Here is a 22015-nt window from a genome sequence, read left to right as displayed (position 1 = left end):
GGGCTCCCAGTAATGGCTGCCGCCCCGTCCTCCTCCCGCCCTGCACAGCGGCCGCGGAAGGAGGGACCTCGCGCTCCCAGAGGGCGCCGCGCCGGATGCCGCCATTGGGCCGCGCGGCGCCCGCCGGGAATCCGAGTCCGCTCCCGGCAGCCCTTGCGCGCGCCTTTCCTAGGGCAGCTCTTAAAATGGCCGCCGGAGGGGGGCGTGGCCGGAGGGGAGGCCAGCCCCGCCTCCTCGCTCCTCGCAGGACGTCACGGCGCCGCCAGAGCCCCGGATGTTGGCGGGCCGCGAAAGTTCAGGCCGAGTTTTCCCGCGCGGAGGGGCCCTTCCGCCCCCCCGTCCTCGCGAGGCCCGGAGCCCCGCCCACCTCCCTCGGCGCGCGCTGTGACGTCGCTCGGCGGCGGCGGGCTCTTCCTTCCTTCCTTCCTTCGGGGCGGAGAGCGAGCGAGGAGCCCGGCCATGTCCCGCTCCAACCGGCAGCGCGAGTACAAGTGCGGCGACCTGGTCTTCGCCAAGATGAAGGGCTACCCGCACTGGCCCGCCCGGGTGAGTCCGCAGCGCCTTCTCCGCCCGGCCCCGCAGCCTCCCTCCCGCCTTGCGAGGCTCCGGCCTGCAGCGGGGGTGGGCGGGCCAGAGAGGCAGGGAAGGCCCGGCCCTTTGGGAGGCAGAGCGGGAGTTCGCAGCGCTCCCTGCCTCCCCCTCTTCTCCCCGGCCTCTGCGGGGGGCTCTTCTCTCGCGCACAGCGGGGATGTCGGCGCATGCTCCTTGGCCTTCAGCCCCCCCCCCGCTTCCAATTCCACGGGCGGGCGAGGCTAGCAGAAGTGGTCGTGGGCTCGGCATGGCCGTGAAGGCCGCCTCGTCTGCAGGGGAGGTCTGCTCAAAGGCTCCAGCATCTGAGCTCTTCCACGCTTTTTCCTCTCTGGAGGCCGCAATGACCAGGGGCCTCTGCTGAACCGCAGGGCTGCCAGGCAGATTTTAAAAGCGGTGTTTGCGAACTGCTTTTAAACAAGGGTTTATAAGCTGCTTGGGCTTCAGCACCGAGAAAGAAAGGCCAAAAGGCAACAGGTGCTGTGCCTGGGCCATCCAGGCAGAGAGCGTTGGCTTCACACACCTGCCCTGGAGGATAATGCCGGAGACACCCCCACCCTTGTGCTTTCCTGGCCCATCCCTTGAGACATCACATCTCACACTCACTTCTTGGTCATCTCTGGTGCCAGCTGCCACATCTGGTTGCACTTGGGGTGAGCTGCAGCCAAGTCCTCCCCCATACACACACCTTTGTGGTGCCCATCTCAAAAGTGCCCCCTCCCCCACTGGAGGGCTGGGCAGAGATTGTCTGTGTGGCTGCCTGGAATGCCCATTCAGCCGGCAGCTGCCTCCGTGCTCAGAGGACCCTTCCCAGCGTGGCTGCCATTTTGCCCCATTCCTGTCCTGGGAATTCCAGAAGGGGCTGCGAGTAAGCACCACACACCTGGGGCCCTCTGGCCAGGGGGTACTGGTGCCCAGGCAGTGTGGATCTGGGGCAGAGACCGCTGTGACCTTGTGCTGGGGCCCATCACACACGTTGGCTGAACAAGAAAGTGGAGGAGGGGGCTTTTTCAGATCACCTAGAAAAGGGGTAGATTTACATCAAACTTTCCCTTTGCTTGTGGATAAGATTCCTTTAGTAGCCAGGAGTAAATGCAACTTGCTGCTCTCCTAGCGGAATAGGTTGCTTTGTGTATCAGTGGAGGTTTTTTTGCTGGCCACCCCTCTGACGGTCGCTTCTCGCTGCTGAATTGCTCTGTGTCGGGGAGCCAGAGTGAAACAGAGCAGCAGTTTTGCTTGGCTGTACAGGCATAAGTGATGTGGGCCTTCTGAGGAAAATTGAATGGGAAGGTTTTCCAATTCGGATTTAAATAAATCACATTATATTAATCGTATTAAGGGAAGTGGGGGCATTTGGGTGAACTTAGGACAGTAGAAGATAGAAGAGCCTGGCGTGATGAGCTCCATCAGGTTGCGGAGAGTCAGACTCAACTGTGCAGCTGAACAGCAGCAGCAAGGGGGATAGCAGAAGATGGCAAGTGGCCTATGTGGAAGCCTCAGGGTTTACCACGCTGCGTATTCCACACTTAGTCCAACTGACATTGCAGCAGCCTTGGCAAGTATACACAGATGACATTTTCACGTTTATTGTTGGTTTGCGTTACGTATTGTCTGCTTCTCTCACTGAGATTCAGGTTGGGGTTAAAAGGGGAGCTTGGTGCAGTCACTGGGATGAGACGTCTAATGAGGAACCAAGATAAGAGAAGGACAGCAGCAAACCTAAGTAGGAGACATGCGACTGCGTTAGCAAGGCTGGCAAGGGGGATTGGATTGGGGAGTGTGGGAGGCATCCTGAGCGCCTCCGGCCAGCCGTTCAGCGAAATGGGGGGGGGGGGGCAAAGCAGAGGATCTGTTGAGGCTGGGCGAGCGGGCGTCAACGTGGCAAATGAGGTTCAACATGACCCAGTACAAAGTAATGCACATTGGGGCTAAAATACAAGTTGATGGGTTGTGAACTGGCAGAGACTGACCAAGAGAGAGATCTTGGGGTCGTGGTAGATAACTCACTGAAAATGTCAAGACCGTGTGCGATTGCAATAAAAAAGCCCAACGCCATGCTGGGAATTATTAGGAAGGGAAATAAAAACATATCAGCCAGTATCATAATGCCCCTGTATAAAGTGATGGTGCGGTCTCATTTGAAGTACTGTGTACAATTCTGGTCACCGCACCTCAAAAAGGACATTATAGCATTGGAAAAAGTGCAGAAAAGGGCAACTAGAATGATTAAAGGGTTGGAACACTTTCCCTATGAAGAAAGGTTGAAACGCTTGGGGCTCTTTAGCTTGCAGAAACATCGACTGCGAGGTGACATGATAGAGGTTTACAAGATTATGCATGGGATGGAGAAAGTAGAGAAAGAAGTACTTTTCTCCCTGTCTCACAATACGAGAACTCGTGCGCATTCAATGAAATTGCTGAGCAGTCGAGTTAGGACAGATAAAAGGAAGTCCTTCTTCACCCAAAGGGTGATTAACATATGGAATTCACTGCCACAGGAGGTGCTGATAGCGACAAGCATAGCCAGCTTCAAGAGGGGAATGGATAAACATACGGAGCAGAGGTCCATGAGTGGCGATTAGACACAGTGTATTGTTGAAACTCTTTCTGGGGCAGTGATGCTCTGTATTCTTGGTGCTTGGGGGACACAGTGGGAGGGCTTCTAGAGTCCTGGCCCCACTGATGGACTTCTTGCTGGCACTTTGGCTTATCTTATATTCTTATGTGATGCAGAGTGTTGGACTGGATGGGCCATTGGCCTGATCCAACAGGGCTTGTCTTATGTTCTTCTGTGACACAGAGTGTTGGACTGGATGGGCCATTGGCCTGATCCAACATGGCTTCTCTGATGTTCTTATGAGACAGAGTGTTGGACTGGATGGGCCATTGGCCTGATCCAGCATGGCTTCTCTGATGTTCTTATGAGACACAGAGTGTTGGACTGGATGGGCCATTGGCGTGATCCAACAGGGCTTCTCTTATGTTCTTATGTGACACAGAGTGCTGGACTGAATGGGCCATTGGCCTGATCCAACATGGCTTCCCTTCTGTACTTATGAGACACAGAGTGTTGGACTGGATGGGGCATTGGCCTGATCCAACATGGCTTCTCTGATGTTCTTATGAGACACAGAGTGTTGGACATAAGAACATAAGAGAAGCCATGTTGGATCAGGCCAACGGCCCATCAAGTCCAACACTCTGTGTCACACAGTGGCAAAAAATTTTATATACACACATACACTGTGGCTAATAGCCACTGATGGACCTGTGCTCCATATTTTTATCTAAACCCCTCTTGAAGGTGGCTATACTTGTGGCCGCCACCACCTCCTGTGCCAGTGAATTCCACATGTTAATCACCCTTTGGGTGAAGAAGTACTTCCTTTTATCCGTTTTAACCTGGCTGCTCAGCAATTTCATCGAATGCCCACGAGTTCTTGTATTGTGAGAAAGGGAGAAAAGTACTTCTTTTCTTTCTCCATCCCATGCATTATCTTGTAAACCTCTATCATGTCACCCCGCAGTCGACGTTTCTCCAAGCTAAAGAGTCCCAAGCGTTTCAACCTTTCTTCATAGGGAAAGTGCTCCAGCCCTTTAATCATTCTTGTTGCCCTTCTCTGGACTTTCTCCAATGCTATAATATCCTTTTTGAAGTGCAGCGACCAGAACTGCACACAGTACTCCAAATGAGACCGCACCATCGATTTATACAGGGGCATTATGATACTGGCTGATTTGTTTTCAATTCCCTTCCTAATAATTCCCAGCATGGTGTTGGCCTTTTTTATTGCAAACGCACACTTGACATTTTTAGTGAGTTATCTACCACGACCCCAAGATCTCTCTCTTGGTCAGTCTCTGCCAGTTCACACCCCATCAACTTGTATTTGTAGCTGGGATTCTTGGCCCCAATGTGCATTACTTTGCACTTGGCCACATTGAACCGCATCTGCCACGTTGACGCCCACTCACCCAGCCTCAACAGATCCCTTTGGAGTTCCTCACAATCCTCTCTGGTTCTCACCACCCTGAACAATTTAGTGTCATCCGCAAACTTGGCCACTTCACTGCTCACTCCCTGATCCAGCATGGCTTCTCCGATGTTCTTATGAGACACAGAGTGTTGGACTGGATGGGCCATTGGCGTGATCCAACAGGGCTTCTCTAATGTTCTTATGTGACACAGAGTGTTGGACTGAATGGGCCACTGGCCTGATCCAACATTGGCGTGATCCAACAGGACTGGATGGGCCATTGGCCTGATCCAACATGGCTTCTCTTATGTTCTTATGTGGCACAGAGTGTTGGACTGAATGGGCCATTGGCCTGATCCAACATGGCTTCTCTTCTGTACTTATGAGACACAGAGTGTTGGACTGGATGGGCCATTGGCCTGATCCAACATGGCTTCTCTGATGTTCTTATGAGACACAGAGTGTTGGACTGGAGGGGCCACTGGCCTGATCCAACATGGCTTCTCTTATGTTCTTATGCGGCACAGAGTGTTGGACTGAATGGGCCATTGGCCTGATCCAACATGGCTTCCCTTCTGTTCTTATGTGACACAGAGTGTTGGACTGGATGGGCCATTGGCCTGCTTCAACATGGCTTCTCTGATGTTCTTATGTGACACAGAGTGTTGGACTGGATGGGCCACTGGCCTGATCCAACAGGGCTTCTCTTATGTTCTTATGTGACACAGAGTGTTGGACTGGATGGGCCATTGGCCTGCTTCAACATGGCTTCTCTTATGTGACAAAGAGTGTTGGACTGGAGGGGCCATTGGCCTGATCCAACAGGGCTTCTCTTATGTTCTTATGTGACACAGAGTGTTGGACTGGATGGGCCTTTGGCCTGATCCAACAGGGCTTCTCTTATGTTCTTATGTGACAAAGAGTGTTGGACTGGAGGGGCCATTGGCCTGATCCAACAGGGCTTCTCCTATGTTCTTATGTGACACAGAGTGTTGGACTGGATGGGCCACTGGCCTGATCCAACAGGGCTTCTCTTATGTTCTTATGTGACACAGAGTGTTGGACTGGAGGGGCCACTGGCCTGATCCAACATGGCTTCTCTTATGTTCTTATGTGACACAGAGTGTTGGACTGGATGGGCCTTTGGCCTGATCCAACAGGGCTTCTCTTATGTGACAAAGAGTGTTGGACTGGAGGGGCCATTGGCCTCATCCCACAAGGCTTCTCTTATGTTCTTGTGTGACACAGAATGTTGGACTGGATGGGCCATTGGCCTGATCCAACAGGGCTTCTCTTATGTTCTTATGAGACACAGAGTGTTGGACTGGAGGGGCCATTGGCCTGATCCAACAGGGCTTCTCTTATGTTCTTATGTGACACAGAGTGTTGGACTGGAGGGGCCACTGGCCTGATCCAACAGGGCTTCTCTTATGTTCTTATGTGACACAGAGTGCTGGACTGGAGGGGCCATTGGCCTGATCCAACAGGGCTTCTCTTATGTTCTTATGTGACACAGAGTGCTGGACTGGAGGGGCCATTGGCCTGATCCAACAGGGCTTCTCTTATGTTCTTATGTGACACAGAGTGTTGGACTGGAGGGGCCACTGGCCTGATCAAACATGGCGTCTCTTCTGTTCTTATGTGACACAGAGTGTTGGACTGGATGGGCCACTGGCCTGATCCAACAGGGCTTCTCTTCTGTTCTTATGTGACACAGAGTGTTGGACTGGATGGGCCACTGGCCTCATCCAACAGGGCTTCTCTTATGTTCTTCTGTGACACAGAGTGTTGGACTGGATGGGCCATTGCCCTCATCCCACAAGGCTTCTCTTATGTTCTTATGTGACACAGAGTGTTGGACTGGATGGGCCACTGGCCTGATCCAACATGGCTTCTCTTAACGTTCTTATGTCTGGGGCAGTGATGCTCTGTATTCTTGGTGCTTGGGGGGCACAGTAGAAGGGCTTCTAGTCTCCTGGTCCCACTGATGTCACCTGTTTTTTTTTGCCATTGTGTGGCACAGAGTGTTGGACTGGAGGGGCCATTGGCCTGATCCAACATGGCTTCTCTTATGTTCTTATGTGACACAGAGTGTTGGACTGGATGGGCCACTGGCCTCATCCAACAGGGCTTCTCTTATGTTCTTCTGTGACACAGAGTGTTGGACTGGATGGGCCATTGCCCTCATCCCACAAGGCTTCTCTTATGTTCTTATGTGACACAGAGTGTTGGACTGGATGGGCCACTGGCCTGATCCAACATGGCTTCTCTTAACGTTCTTATGTCTGGGGCAGTGATGCTCTGTATTCTTGGTGCTTGGGGGGCACAGTAGAAGGGCTTCTAGTCTCCTGGTCCCACTGATGTCACCTGTTTTTTTTTGCCATTGTGTGGCACAGAGTGTTGGACTGGAGGGGCCATTGGCCTGATCCAACATGGCTTCTCTTATGTTCTTATGTGACACAGAGTGTTGGACTGGAGGGGCCACTGGCCTGATCCAACATGGCTTCTCTTATGTTCTTCTGTGACACAGAATGTTGGACTGGGTGGGCCATTGGCCTAATTCAACAGGGCTTTTCTGATAGGTTGACAGGCTGGTTTTGAGTTTGCCCATTTGCAGGGTGGCAGTGACGCATAGGGAGAGAGGCGGTCCTGTCAGTCTGAGGGCCAAAGCCGTGGAGGCCTTTGTATGCCACAGGCAGTGCCTGAAATTGAGCCGCATGACTGCTGGGCAGGCAGTAGGGGGATGACTTCAGAGTGGGGAGGTGGGATATGTGCTCTGCCAGGAGCCTAGTGACCCCTGAGCTGCAGCGTTCTGATTGACTGGCATTTGCAGGTTGACTCCAAGGAAAGACCCACGTAGAGCGGCCCGTGGTAGTCTAACTTTGCTGCTAGCGTGGCACTGGCCCAGGTGGCTGAGTCCTGTGGCTCTTGATCAAGTCAGGAAGCGTCAGCTGAACCCCACCAAAGGGGCGGAGCGCAGTCTCCTCCCGCAAGACCTCTGCCTGCCCAGCCAGCATTGCCTCCGTCTTGACAGTTTCCGTTTCTTCGTTCTGCCATCTTGCTGGGAGGTTTGGACAGGGCGAGAGAGAGCTGGGTGCATCGATGGCATGCGCTCCCAAAACTGTGAAGGTTTCCTGTTAAGGGATAGAGGCTGGCTCGCATGTGTCCTGTGGAGCCTCACAGCACTGTAAGCCCCTGAAGAGGGTCCCTGCTCTGAAGGAGGAGGCCGGAGCCAAGGGACATTGGCCCCCCCACCTCTGCCCTGCTGTGAACAGCCAGTGAGGGGGGGGGGGTAGGCTGTGGTGGGCCTGCCTAGGATTGCTCTGGTGGCACCCAGGAGGTTCCAGAAGCAGGCCGCTGTGACGGGGCTCAAGAGCAGCCAGTTCCGGGGGCGGGGCGGGGTTTGAGCCAGGCCTCCTCCGGGGCAGCAGCCCCTGCCTGCCCTGCAACAGGCAAAGGAGGGGAGGCTGCTCCATTCGTGCCAGGCCCTGCTCGCTGCTGTGGGGGGAGGGATGAGCCACCAGGGCAGAGGGGGGTCCAGGTGGGGGGCTCTGCAGCCAAGCAGGGTGTGGGGGGGTCCTCTGCTCCTCAACCCTTTCTTTTGGATGGGGCTGTCTGCCACCCAGTGGGGTTGCTTTGTCTTTTCAGACCAGTCAGGTGCAAAAGAGGGGGGGCAGTGAAACTGTCTGGTCAGGCTGGGAGGTTTCCTGCTGTGGCTCTCTCCGGAGCCCCCCCCCTTGGGTTTCCAGCTGTGGCCTAAACCTGAGGGGGAGGGGGAGGCCTGTCCCCAGCGGAGCAAAAGAGCTTTGTGGCTTCCTCCTCCCTTTCCTCCCCACACACAAAGGCTCCAGGTTCTGCTTACACGGAGGCCAGCTTGTTCTCTGGGGGGGGAAGGAGGGATGGGCTCTGCCAGATGGACCCCTCCCCCCCAGGGGTGTCTCCAATTTCAGGGCATCCCAGCTGCCCCCTCTGCTCCTGCCAGGCAGGAGTCTCCTTGGTGCGCAGAGAGAGTGGAAGAGGGTTGCTGCAAGGAAGGTGTCTCTGTTTGTGCTGATTTGCAGAAGAGGAGCAGGGTTCAAGTCCAGCAGCACCTAGAGCTCAGCGAGGGGGCATCCCGCCAGGTGCAATCCAAAATCCAGACTGGGGGTGGAGGAGGGTGCTTCCCAGTCTCCTTTGGGCTTGGAGCCCCACCTGCCCTGCCTCCCGCTCAGTGCCCTTCTCCTTCCCCCCTCCCCCCTTCAACGTGTCTCCATCAACACTCGGGGGAAGAGGCCTGAGGAGAGGGGGCGCTTCTTTCTGCGGCTCTTGCTCACCAAGATGGCAGATAACTGGACAAACCCAATTCCAAAGGGTGAATGTGTGGCAGGAAGGGTGTGGCAGCCGGATAAGGAGCCCTGCCAGCCAAGTTCTGGGAACACGCACAGTGATGACGCCTCCCTGGCAGGGGGGTAAAGAGGCCTCGTGGCACTGCTGGCCCAGCAAGTGGGCAGCCTGCATGCCACGGCTGATTCAGACCCACGGAGAATGTGGCCCTGAGCCCCTGACCCGCCCTCTGCCCCTCCCTCCTGGATGTATCCCAGCCAGCCACGCTTCTTCCTGTGCTCCTCACAGAGCCCCAAGCCTTCCTTCTCTGTACAGCGGTGGCCTTTGTGCCCCCAGAGAGGCTGCGGCAGCTGCTTCAAAGGGTCCTTCCGTCACCCTCATTCCTCTTCTGTGCCAGCCCAGGGAGCCCAGCTTCCCCCGTGTGCTTGTCCTGGGCGCTAGTTAGAAGACACGGGGAAGGAGTGGGGAGGGGGAGTCCCCTTGGGGTGAGAGGGCAGGCCCCGGGATTCCTGGCCACGGAGCCAGAGGAAGGGAGAGGACTGGGCTTCACTGAGGCCTGCTGAGGGCGGTCGCAACAGCCCTGGCATGCGTAGCTTAATGCGGCGACAGGGCAGATGCCAGGCTGGGGGAGGGTGTGCTGCTGGTTTTCATTGCTGCATTTCAGCCTCCCCCCACCTGCTTCCCTCTGCTCTGAGCCCCAAGGCGGGTGTGTGTGTGTGTGTGTGGAGCTCAATTGAGCGGGCAGGGCTGGGTTTCTGCCACCCTGAAGGGACACCTTGAAGACTGGCATCTGCACCCAGCCCAGCTTCTGTGAGGCCCAGCCTGCTTCTTTGGAGAGGTGGCTCCATTCTGGGCACTCCCAAAGAAGGAGGGAGGGCAAGAGGCCGCCTTCTTCCTCCTCCCACGGGTGATTGGCAGCAGGTGAAGGGAGTGGCTCCCTCAAGGCCAGTCCCCAAGCTGATGGCCCCAGCAGGACAAAGGCCAGGCGGGTGCCCCCTCTCCCTCCCGGCCTGGCCTTCCCTCCGCTTTTAATGCTTTGTGTGAGGCCAGCCGCCTGCCTGCTTCTGCAGGGAAATCTGAGCCTCATCAGCAATGACTCATCGCCAGCAGGCCTGGCTGTTGCTGCGGCTGCCACCGCCGCCACTAAGTCAGCCTAAAGGAAGGCAGCAGCCCTTGGTGGGAGGGAGGGAAGAGGCTGCTGCAAGCCAATGGCCTGGTTTTCCCACGTGGGGCTCAAGAATGACTTTGCAAAACTCTGTGGGGCACCTGTCAGAAGCAGAGCCCCAGCCAAAGGAAGGCGATAATGCTGCACGCAGGCCGGGCTGTATGCTGGATCGTTGCTTGAAGTGCCTCCTTCCTGCCCTTCTCCCCTGAGCGGGAGGGGGGTGCCCTTTGGTCCCAGGGCCACCTCAGCCGGCTTCCAGCAACATCTCTTGCAAACCAGCCGGGGGCTCAGTCTCAAAGGTCTGGCCACACTCTGTGGACTGGATTCCCTGTCTCTCTTGGAGAGCCAGTTTGGTGTAGCGGTGAAGTGTGCAGACTTATCTGGGAGAGCTGGGTTCGATTCCCCACTCCTCCACTTGCACCTGCTAGCATGGCCTTGGGTCAGCCATAGCCCTGGCAGAGGTTGTCCTTGAAAGGGCAGCTGCTGGGAGAGCTCTCTCAGCCCCACCCGCCTCACAGGGTGTCTGTTGTGGGGGAGGAAGGTAAAGGAGATTGTAGGCCACTCTGAGACTCTTCAGAGTGGAGGGCGGGATATAAATCTAATATCTTCATCTACCTCACAGGGTGTCTGTTGTGGGGGAGGAAGGGAAAGGAGATTGTGAGCTGCTCTGAGACTCTTCGGAGTGGAGGGTGGGATATAAATCCAGTATCTTCATCTATCTCACAGGGTGTCTGTTGTGGGGGAGGAAGGGAAAGGAGATTGTGAGCCGCTCTGAGACTCTTTGGAGTGGAGGGCGGGATATAAATCCAATATCTTCATCTACCCCACAGGCTGTCTGTTGTGGGGGAGGAAGGGAAAGGAGATGGTGAGCCGCTCTGAGACTCTTCGGAGTGGAGGGCGGGATATAAATCCAATATCTTCATCTACCCCACAGGCTGTCTGTTGTGGGGGAGGAAGGGAAAGGAGATGGTGAGCCGCTCTGAGACTCTTCGGAGTGGAGGGCGGGATATAAATCCAATATCTTCATCTACCTCACAGGGTGTCTGTTGTGGGGGAGGAAGGGAAAGGAGATGGTGAGCCGCTCTGAGACTCTTCGGAGTGGAGGGTGGGATATAAATCCAATATCTTCATCTACCTCACAGGGTGTCTGTTGTGGGGGAGGAAGGGAAAGGAGATTGTGAGCCACTCTGATACTCTTCAGAGTGGAGGGTGAGATATAAATCCAATATCTTCTACCTCACAGGGTGTCTGTTGTGGGGGAGGAAGGGAAAGGAGATTGTGAGCCGCTCTGAGACTCTTTGGAGTGGAAGGCGGGATATAAATCCAATATCTTCTTCTTCCTGGGTCAGAGGTCAGTTCCACCCCCTCTGAGCAGGGCAGATTCCGCAGGAGGCAATCCAAAGTGCGATTCTCACGGGTGAGTCCAGGCATCTCCCCGCCTGGCAGCAGCTTCTGAGCAAGACCCACCGCCCTGCTGGATGGAGAAGACACGCTCCTCGGATCACCTGCAGGGCAGAAAGAATTCCCTGGAGAGGGAAGGCCCAGAGACTCCAGCAGAAGCGGCAGCCGTGGGGGGGGGGCACTGGGTGGCTTGTGCTGTGCGGCTCCTGAGCTGGGCCCCATCCCTGCAGAAGAGGGCCCCGCATTGGCCAAGCCTTTAGAAGAGCTGGAACCATTTCCTTGTGTGTCCCTCCCCCCCCCCCCCCCAGCAGACCTCTGGGGGCTGATCTTGCTTCCGCTGTTTGTTGCCACGCTCCTCCAGTCCCCAGAGAAGCTCATAAGGATGGACACTGGCAAAGACTGTCTTTCTCCCTCCGCATGGCCAAGGTCCCTAGTGCCTGGCGGCCTGAGGAGGCAACACTGACCTGGTTGGGCCCGGGGGGTGGGGGGGCTGATTCAGTAGAAGGCAGCTTCGTCTGTGCTCTTTATGGATTTCAACTGTAGCTTCTCTTCTCCGTGAGACTCCCAAGGCAGGCGGCACAAAGATGACAAAGGAGCACAAGCAGAGAGCACAGCGTAGCCGTGGGCCAGGGCTGAAGAGGTGGGAAACAAGACTAGCCCCAAACCTTCCAAGACAGCAACGCAGTCAGTGCAGGAGGAAACCCCCCTCCCTCCCTCCGCCAGGCAAAGAGGGAGATCTTGCGCTGAGGGCAAAGGGGCGGGCGAGAGCGCTGGGGGTGTGTGGAGTAAGCGCTGCAGAGTTCTCCAGGGCCGCCTCCCACACCCCATCCAAAGCGGGGAGTGAGCCTTGGCTAGGGCAGGATGCCAGACTTTCTAACCAGCAGGGCCTCCCTCCCTCCCTCCCTCTAGCGTGGCCGTTTAACTGCCATCCCCAGCAGCAGCTCACGATGACAAGGCAAGGGAGATCTAGCTGGGTGCCTTCTGCAGATGGACTGTGGCCAACTCTGAGGCAACAGATGGCTTTTCCCTGAGGGCTGTGCAGAGATCGTGGGCTGCACTGAGCCCTTTGGAACCCCACAACTGGTGTGTGTCTGGGGCGGGGGGTCCCACTGGAGTCCTCCTGCCCACGAGGACTGGTCTCAACTGTTTGCAACTGCATCCCTTCGTCCCGACCTCTGCCCTTGAACGTCTCCACCCCCAGGGGGGCACCGGCTTGAAGGCTTTTGGTGGGGGGGCACAGTCCCGGTCTGCGTTGAGGACAGAGGGCCTTGCCTAAGCCCCCCAGCACGGTCTCTACCCCATGGCCTGGAGAGGGCGATCAGGAAGCACAAGAGTGCTGCACTAGCCTTCTCCAGGGCTGGTTTTTGAGAAGTGGACAGAAGACCAAACAAAGGGGTTGGTGGTTCATTTCTCATGGGCATTGGGGACTCTGATGCTCCTGTTACGTGCTGGGGGCGGGCAGAAGGGAAGGGGGCTTCTTGGGTGATGTGTCTGGGCTGGAGGGGCAAACCCAGGGGGGAGGGTGGGGGGGGTTGACTGGCAGCTGGGCTCCCTGAAAGTTTTGAGCCAGACGTAGCTGGACAGGCTGGCAGGTGCCCCACCCAACCAGGATTCCTGTAGGCAAGGGGGGCGGGGGGCAGAGGGATGACAGTTTCATTTGCTGCTTAGGCTTGTGGATTGGAGTGTGGTGGGGGCCATGCTGTGCCCCCCTCGCCATAGCTAGCTGGGACTCTGGTTTGTGGGGGGGAGTGGGTCCCTGGCCTTGTTCTCTCTCGATGAAATTGCTGAGCAGACAGGTTAAGACGGATAAAAGGAAGTACTTCTTCACCCAAAGGGTGATTAACATGTGGAATTCACTGCCACAGGAGGTGGTGGCGGCCACAAGTATAGCCACCTTCAAGAGGGGTTTAGATAAAAATATGGAGCACAGGTCCATCAGTGGCTATTAGCCACAGTGTATGGAGCACAGGTCCATCAGTGGCTAATAGCCACAGTGTATGGAGCACAGGTCCATCAGTGGCTATTAGCCACAGTGTATGTGTGTATATAACATTTTTTGCCACTGTGTGACACAGAGTGTTGGACTTGATGGGCCGTTGGCCTGATCCAACATGGCTTCTCTTATGTTCTTATGTTCTTATGTTCTCTGGCCCTTCTTGGGGGAGGGGTTGCAGGCCAGGAGGGCCCGCCTTTATGTGTGCAGGAGCCCCCCCCCCCCAAAAAAAAAGGAATCCGGGCAGAGCCTCCACTCTTGCTGCATGGGTGTCTCTGCTTGGCCACTGGAATGGCCCACGATGCACCTGTGCGGAGGGCTATGAGAAGGGCCCTCGGGCGGGTCTCCCACAGAAGTCATGCCTGGCCACACTGGGACACGCTGCTGTTCTTCGTCTCTTCTGCAGATTGACGAGATGCCGGAATCGGCTGTGAAGTCCACCTCCAACAAATACCAAGTCTTTTTCTTTGGGACTCACGAGACGTAAGTACGGGCGGGCGGGGCTGCTGCCATCCGTCTCCAGCTACCTGTGGAGGGGGGATCGGGGACAGGGGGGCCTGGTATGCTGGACCTGGCCTGGGGAGGTCAGATAAGAGAAGAGACCTTCCTCAGGATCCTTTGCCCTCAGCCTGGCTGGCTGTAAAAGTGAAATTGGGGTGGGGTTAATGCCTGGTGTTCTGGCCTTCCAGCAGGATGGACTGACAAGATCCATGTGCCGCCATGCATCCTTCCCCCAGGGTGGAGAGCCCAGGTGCCCCCTCCCCCTGCACAGAGAAGCAGCTGTTCTCCCCTCAGCCTGGGTGCGCGGGAGCTTCACAGGATTCCAGCCTGCATTTTCTAGAGTGCAGAATGTCTGGGGGGGCGGGGTTGTGCCAGCAGCAGTGGCCATGGGGTTTTGAGAGCAGCAGCTCGTTCTCTGCCAGGGGCGGCAGCTGGTGCCAACGGGGCAGGGGATCTTCCCCACAGCCCCTCATTCATTTGTGCCAGGTGGGAAATGGCTTGGCCAGTCTGAGGGCGAATTCTGCTTCCATGTGTAGTGGTGAAGTGTGCGGACTCTTATCTGGGAGAACCGGGTTTGATTCCCCCCTCCTCTCCTTGCACCTGCTGGAATGGCCTTGGGTCAGCCAGAGCTCTCTTATCTGGGAGAACCGGGCTTGATTCCCCACTCCTCCACTTGCAGCTGCTGAAATGGCCTTGGGTCAGCCAGAGCTCTCTTATCTGGGAGAACCGGGTTTGATGCCCCCACTCCTCCACTTGCACCTGCTGGAATGGCCTTGGGTCAGCCAGAGCTCTCTTATCTGGGAGAACCGGGTTTGATTCCCCACTCCTCCACTTGCAGCTGCTGGAATGGCCTTGGGTCAGCCAAAGCTCTCTTATCTGGGAGAACCGGGTTTGATTCCCCCCTCCTCCACTTGAAGCTGCTGGAATGGCCTTGGGTCAGCCATAGCTCTGGCAGAGGTTGTGCTTGAAAGGGTAGCTGCTGGGAGAGCCCTCTCAGCCCCACCCACCTCACAGGGTGTCTGTTGTGGGGGAGGAAGGTAAAAGGACTCTTATCGGGGAGAACCGGGTTTGATTCCCCCCTCCACTTGCAGCTGTGGGAATGGCCTTGGGTCAGCCATAGCTCTCATAGGAGTTTTCCTTGAGCTCTCCCAGCCCCACCCACCTCACAGTCAATGTTCCCTCTAAGTTGAGTTAGTGTGAGCTAGCTCACAGGTTTTTAGCCTCCAGCTGTCTTAGCTCAGGCTGGATGGCCTCAGAGCAGACTAATTGATGCAGGAGGTCACACCTTGATTGCCAGGAGCTCACAAAGGAGAATCTTTGCTCACCAGACTCCACAGCTTAGAGGGGACATTGCTCACAGGGTGTCTGCTGTGGGGGAGGAAGATAAAGGAGATGGGGAGCCACTGTGAGACTCACAGTATAGGGCAAGATGTAAGTCCAGTATCCTCTTCTTCCCAGCTGCATAGCCAAAGCACAAGAAATGCTGTGCTTCCAGAGGAATTAGTTCACACACGCACACGCCCTGTTGCCTCTTCCATGGAGGATCCATTCTCCAGCCATCACAAAAGTGATGCCCTTAACTCCAGGACAGGCCTGTGCCACAGCCTCGTGGGGGGTGGAGGGAGGGAGCCCTGTTTGGGTCTCTCACGTGTGGCTCTTTTCTCCTCCTCCCTCCTGCAGGGCGTTCTTGGGGCCCAAGGACCTGTTCCCCTATGAGGAGTGCAAGGTGAAATTCGGCAAGGCCAACAAGCGGAAGGGCTTCAGCGAAGGCCTTTGGGAAATCGAGAACAACCCGACGGTCAAGGCCTCAGGCTACCAGGTGAGCTTCCTGCACCCGGGACCTGCTCCTTCTGCAGAGAGCCAGCCCAAGGCCACGAGCCCCAGAGAGAAGGCAGGCGGGCTTGGGGCTGACAGGCTGTGTCAGAGGCTGGAGGGAAGAAGGGAGGGGTTTCCAGTGCATTTCTGGAGGGGCTGCCTTTGTTGCCTGTGCTGGAAGTCATGCGACCCCAGCTGGGGCATGGAGAACATTCAGAGAAGTGGCTGGATCCAGCTTGCCTCTGCCTCCCGGCTCTGGTATTCCAGGGAGGTCTCCCCTCCAAGTCCTTCCTGCACTTCCAAGATCTGGCACAACTGTAAGGCTGGTGACTGGGCTGGACCCTGGAGTCAGACCCAGTGGCGATTCTGCTGCTGACCAAGACGCCTGCCCTCAGAAGCCCCCTTTCCCTGCAGGAGACCATGGGGTGGCGGTGAGTGGCCACACTGCCTTTGGGGGCTCAGCTCAGGCCCCTCCATTAGTCTCCTTGCATCTCTCTCCTAAAAGTGCCCCACCTCCCTCCCACCTACCCAAGCCCCATCCTCCCTGGGGGCGGAGCCTACCACGCGGGGAGGGCTTCAGTCCCCCCCACCCCACGTCCAGCGCCCTGGCAGTGCCTTCCCGTGGGGAAACTGAGGCAAGACTGCCACACACCCCTCCCGTTGGTCTCCTCTGCAGCCCACCCCGAAGAAGCGGCCCCCAGAGGAGGCGGAGGAGGCAGGAGGCCGCAGGGAGAAGAAGGGCAGCCTGGCAAGGAGCAGCGATGAGGAAGAGGAGGAGGGAGCCCTCGTGATTGACGAGCAGGCCAAGGAGAAGAACAGCGAGAAGGCGGCAGCAGCGGGGGGCCGCAAGAGGAAAGCGGAGGAGGAGGAGGAGGTGAGGGGGGGGGCTGTACAGCACTTGGTCCTTTTCTCTCCTCGCCAGGCGCAGGCAGGCCGTAAGGGGAGGGGTGCCCGTTAACAGCCCAAGTCAGAGGAGGGCACGGGGCAGAAGGAATCTCAGGGCCCAGCCAGAGAAGAGAAACAGGGCAGCCGGCTGCTCAGAGCCTCCAGAGGTGCTTCTCAAGCGTCTCAGGGACAGGAAAGAAACGGGGGGGGGGGGCAGCTGCCTGGTGGTTTGAGTCCAACTGAAGTGATGGGGCAAACTGGAAACGGGTCTGGACTGAGTGAGCAGTTGAACGGTGCAGCCCACTGCCCGAGGGTGTCGTGAGAAGTCAGATCAATGGAGGAGAGATCTGTCTGGCTGCCAGCCCTGGTGACTGAACCCCAGAGCCAGGGGCTGGGGGGGCATCTGGGCCTTATTGCTGGGCTGGAGGGACCACTGCTGTGACTCCGCAGGGCTTTTCTGATGTCCTTACGGAAGCTGGAGAGGTGGGGGGGGCACCTGCAAGGCCCAGCATCTGAACTCCAGGCTCCTTCATTCTGTTGCCAAAAGCAGCTCAGAACGGGCTGCCTCCAAGCTCAGGTGTGGAATATCCAGCAGTTGTCCTGCTGGCATTGAGCATCTTTCCTGCTCTGTTGAAAACGACCAGGAGTGCATTTGTGGGGGGGGGGGTGCGTTTGGCTGTGACTCTTTCCCTGCCGCGGCCCCGGATTCCCCAATTGGAGGAGATGTGCTTGTGGGTGGGCCTAGAGCCCTCTGACCCCACTTCCCAACAGGGCTCCTCCTCAAAGCGCACCAAGGAGATGGTGGAGGACGAGGATGGAGCGGAGGAGAAGGCAGAAAGCGAAGATGCCCCGAAAGAGGCAGCGGAGAAGCAGAAGAGCGGCCTCCCTGAAGGGGGGGGGCAGGATCAGAACAGCGACCCCTCTGGCGTGCCAGGGGCCAAGGAGGAAGGAGAGGGCGAGGAGGAGGAGGAGCTCAGAGATCACCCGGAGAGGTAGAGCGGGTGGGGGGGGCCGGGAGGGGGGAAGGCTGGACCTCGCTCTGCTGGGCAGCAGGGGGTGGGGATTGGCTGCATCTTGGCCCTCTGGAGTCCCCGCCCACTTCTCTGGCCTGTCCCGAGCCAGCTGCCCAGCTTGGCTCACTTGCCCGTTCTGCTTTCAGGAGAGCCGGGGGGGGGGGGTCCCTGCATCCTGCTCAAAGGGCTGAGCCACTCGTCCTGTGAGAGTCGGCCTCACCAAAGGGACTTCAACAAGAGCCAGGAAAGGGCCCACTTCACCTGTGCTCGTGCAGGACTTGGAAGGGAGCTCTGCCTTTAACCTCCCAGCAGAAAACTTCTTCAGCAGGTTAATTATTGTCCTTGGAAAGAGACCCAGCTGTCTTAATTAGACAGGATCATACCAAAGCTGGTGAACCCTGCAGCCCCTGAAACGCTGCCTGCCTGCAGCGAACATCAACCTTTTTCAGTTAGGAGCTTTAAAGTAGTCAGATGACTCTCCTTGAATGCTTCGGAAAGCTAAGAAGTGCAGCAGCTGCACAGAGAGGGGGGGGGTGGAATCTCACATGTGTTCTTTGCCCGTCCCCACAGAGGCACCTGGGTGTGGGGGCACTTTTGACAGGCAAAGGTCCCTAGGCTCAGAGTGGGAAGGGACTTCCACGGTCATCTAGTCCAACCCCCTGCAGGGACTTCCTAGGGCAGCTTCGCCCTCATGATGGGCCTGCATTCCCAGAATCAGCACTGCTGTCAGATGGCCCTCAAGCCTCTGCTTCAAAACCTCCATAGAAAGGGGGTGGCTCTAGAGCTAGGTGGTTGGTGCACAAGGTGGCTCCGCAAAATCAGACACAGATGTGCTGAGATGATGTGTGATAGCAGAACTTTCCTGACAATAAAAGACAAGGATTCGGCTTCTCCCCTCAGCTGGGAGAGGCCGCTGCTGCTTTCCCTCATGAACTGGTGATCTCTGCAGAGGCGTGAAGAGATGGGGGGGCAGACATTAATGCCTTTTCTTCCTCTGGTCTGTTTCCCGCAGCAGCCCGTAGCTGGCCGCCCCACTGCTCTTCTGGCCTGACCTCCACCTCCGCAGGGTTTCCTTGGTGCTAAGAGCCCGCTTGTGTCCCCATCGGCTTGTCGTCTCTGCAGTGGGGGGAAGGGAGTCGAGATCCACTTTTGGACAACAAATAGATGCCCCCCCCCCCCCAAGCTGACCTGCGTCTCGCCTGGCCGTTTGGCGGGGCCCTTGTGCTTGAGTTAGAAATTTCTAGGGGGTTGGGATTGCTGATTCGCCACTTTGAAATAAAAGCGACTGAATGCCTTTTTAGAAAAACCCTTCTGCTGCGTGCCTGCCTCTGTGTTGCTCTGTGCTGGAAGTCTGGGGAGGGTGCAGACCCTCGGCACGCACCCAAAGGTGACAGCCCCGTGCCCAGTCAGGATTGATGTGCTGGTTTCTCTGGGCCAGGGAGAAGAAGGCCCTGCGGCCCATTCACACCCATGGCCGTGCTGGAGGCTTTCGTGCTCTTCACATCCAAAAGCTCAGGTGCCATCTCTGTGACAGACAGGGGTCAAACCAGCTTCGCAGCCAGGATGCCTCTCTGCTCTCCTCCCTCCCCCTCCGCACGCAGGTGTGGGGCAAGTGGGAGGATTCCCCTGCAGGGCAGGGGGTGGGGGGGTGAAAAAGAGGCCTGCAGGGCCCTTCGGTGGCCCTCTGAGTCTTCAGGGGAGGTGTGGCTGCACTGCTCCCCTGGAACCCAGAGCCCGGACTGCAATGTGCCCAGACCTCGCCCGTCTGCGTTGGGTGGCCGGAAGTCCCCCCTTCCCCCTCCCCAAAGCATTGGCCCTGCTCCAGTCTCCTGCAGATGAAACCTTCACGCCACCAGGTTGGCCCTGGCCTCTGGGTTGGGGGCGGCTGAAAGAGGCCCTTCGAAATTGCGGGTGTTTGTTTCTCCCATAGCAGCAGTCGGGTTGTTCTGTCAGGAGAAGGTGGCAAGAGAAGGCCTTGATAGGGGACAGCTCCTCTGCCGGATGGCAAGCGGGGGAAGGGCAGTTCCCACAGTGGAGGGAGGAGAGCCGCGGGATATTTGGGCCAGAATTCTGTAGGGTGTCAGAAGCCAAGGCTGGCTGTGAAGAGCTCCAGGAGGGTGAGTGGGAAACTGAGTCCAGTATCGGTAAATGCAAGGTGGTGCACATGGAGACAAAAAGCGCCAGCTTCAAGATGGGTAGCCGCTGTCTGTAGCAGCAGAGAAGAGCAACAGCCAGGGAGCACCTTAAAGACCAGCAGCTCTTGTGGCCTGCAGGCCCTCACTCCACCCTGCCCTCCTAGGTGGTCCTGCACACCCACAGAGGCTGTTCTTCCACCCCCTGGCCTTGAGGCAAGGAGTTGCCCATGGGGAGGGATGGGGCCGTCGCCCAGCACCTGCTCCCCACGGGGGAAGGTCATTGCAGCAGCTGCACCCCTGGAGGACTGGCCGCTTGCCCACTGCCTGCCTTCCCCTCCAGCTCCCCTTTTAAAATAGCAGGTCTGTGTGGTACAGAGAACTCCTCCCACCCTCCAAAGGATGCTCTTGAACATACTTTTAGCTGAGGAAGGGGGGGGAAATGCGAGTCCTCTGTCCCTTTCTCTACACAGGCCCTCTTGGATGTTAAAATAGGACAGACTCCTCTAGCTCCCTCCCCCTCTACTCCCAGGGGCTCCACCCACCCATCTGGAGACTTTCTAGCATCCCATTCCTCCCAAACTCTACTCAAAGGGGGCAGGGAGGGGGGCGCGCTTGACCAGCCCTTGGGGAAGTTCTCCCCCCTCCCAGGGGAGGCACTTTTGGCTTCTTCCCCCCCCCCCAGGCCAAAGGGCATCACTGCCCTGCCCCCAATGCCTCCTTTCTGCTGGCCCAGCTTTGGGGGGGGGGCAGTGTCCTCATTGGTGTAGCCTGATGCCTCTGGGCAGGTGAATAGGAGAAAGCCTCCAATAAGTCTGGTTCCTTGGCCCATTCCAGGGCATGCAGGCTCTTCTGCCACGGAGCCTTCCCCCTCCTAGGTTAGGTGAGCTGGAGGAGACTCCCCCCCCTGCAAGGGGCTCAGGCGGAAGAAGCCCCCCCCCAGGACCCCCCTCCCCCTCCTGCAGGCATGGCTGGCTCTGGCGACCCCTAGTGGTGCTGGGGCGCAAGGGCGGACAGAGAGTGGTTTGGTGTTTGCCTGCCCCCCCCAACTGCTGGTCTTCCTTTGGAGGTCTCCCACCTAGGTCCTTGGCAGGGTGGGCTGGCTGACTGCTCCAAGCAGCCCCCGGCCCGGCTTGTGGCTGGGCTGTCCCCCAGGGCAGGGCTCCAGCAGGCAGTCTTTGTCTTCTGCCCCACAGACCCAGGCCCCATGACTCAAGGCGTGCGGCTGTGCCAGGGGAAGGGTCTCTGGACACAGAGTCTCCAGGCTCAGATCTGATCCCACCCGTGCCCCCAGTTATGTGCCTGATGTGCCCCAGACGTCCTGAAAGAACCAGGCTTCATGGAGTCACAGAAACGAGCTTTTCCACCCAGACGTTTTTAGGTGGTTCCCCCCCCCCTTTGTTGTCACAAGGGAAAGGAAGTTACTTTGAAAGCAGCTGAAGCTCCGCCCAAGCCTGTGGTTGAGGCAGAAGAGCTGGGCTTCTAGAGGAGCCCCCTGCCCGTGGGGGCGGGGAGGCTGAAGATGAGCGTGATGGGGCCAAACAAGCTCTCTAGGGGAGCATCAGTGCCCATGTCTGGGGCTCTGGCTGCCTGGCCAGTCAGACAGTGCCACCCTCTGAGCTCTTCCCGTCCAGCCGGTGAACAAGCTGGAATTCCACCCACCTCCTTAGGAATGCTGCTGTGGGAAAAAAGAGGCGAGATTCTGGCCAAGATCTGCTTTTTGCTAGAAGAGGGGCGAGAGAAGACGAGTTGGTCCCAGCAAAGGACACAGCAGGCTGATACGAGGCAGGTGACTGGGGGTGGGGGAAGGTCATAGCTCTCCTAGGAGTTGTCCTTGGAAGAGCAGCTACTGTCAGGGCTCTCTCAGCCCCACCCACCTCACAGGGTGTCTGTTGTGCGGGAGGAGGTAAAGGGAGATTGTGAGCCGCTCTGAGACTCTGTCCTTGGAAGAGCAGCTGAGATTCAGAGTATAGGGTGGGCTATAAATCTAATCTCCTCCTCCGTGCCTGCTGCCCAGAGCCCCCTCCACCTCGCTCCCCAACGCAGCCTGCTGCAGCGGGACCCCTCCAAGGGGGATAGAAGGGGAGGTCACCTGGTGTCCAAGGCCTCCTTCTAGCCCCTCTCTTGAGGCTTCTGGGCCCTGCGAGGGGATCCAGCTGTGCCCAATGACCCCATCTGATGATGGCTTTAGGAATCCCAGATGGCAACCCCCAGCACCGCCA

The 22015-nt window shown here is 57.5% G+C and overlaps 1 protein-coding gene across 1 annotated transcript; it reads left to right on the top strand.

Annotated features, from left to right (window-relative positions):
* The first annotated feature begins 457 nt into the window (after positions 1-457).
* On the top strand, positions 458-18968 carry HDGF (heparin binding growth factor). Its single transcript, XM_060256725.1, has 6 exons — positions 458-546; positions 13854-13930; positions 15629-15767; positions 16440-16637; positions 17420-17640; positions 18674-18968. The coding sequence occupies exons 1-6, from the start codon at positions 460-462 to the stop codon at positions 18681-18683; spliced, it is 732 nt and encodes a 243-aa protein (XP_060112708.1). The 5' UTR covers positions 458-459; the 3' UTR covers positions 18684-18968.
* Positions 18969-22015: the final 3047 nt, after the last annotated feature.

Source organism: Heteronotia binoei, chromosome 1 (genome assembly GCF_032191835.1).
Source record: "Heteronotia binoei isolate CCM8104 ecotype False Entrance Well chromosome 1, APGP_CSIRO_Hbin_v1, whole genome shotgun sequence".
Lineage (NCBI taxonomy): Eukaryota > Metazoa > Chordata > Lepidosauria > Squamata > Gekkonidae > Heteronotia > Heteronotia binoei.
This window is presented reverse-complemented; position numbering and strand designations above follow the sequence as displayed.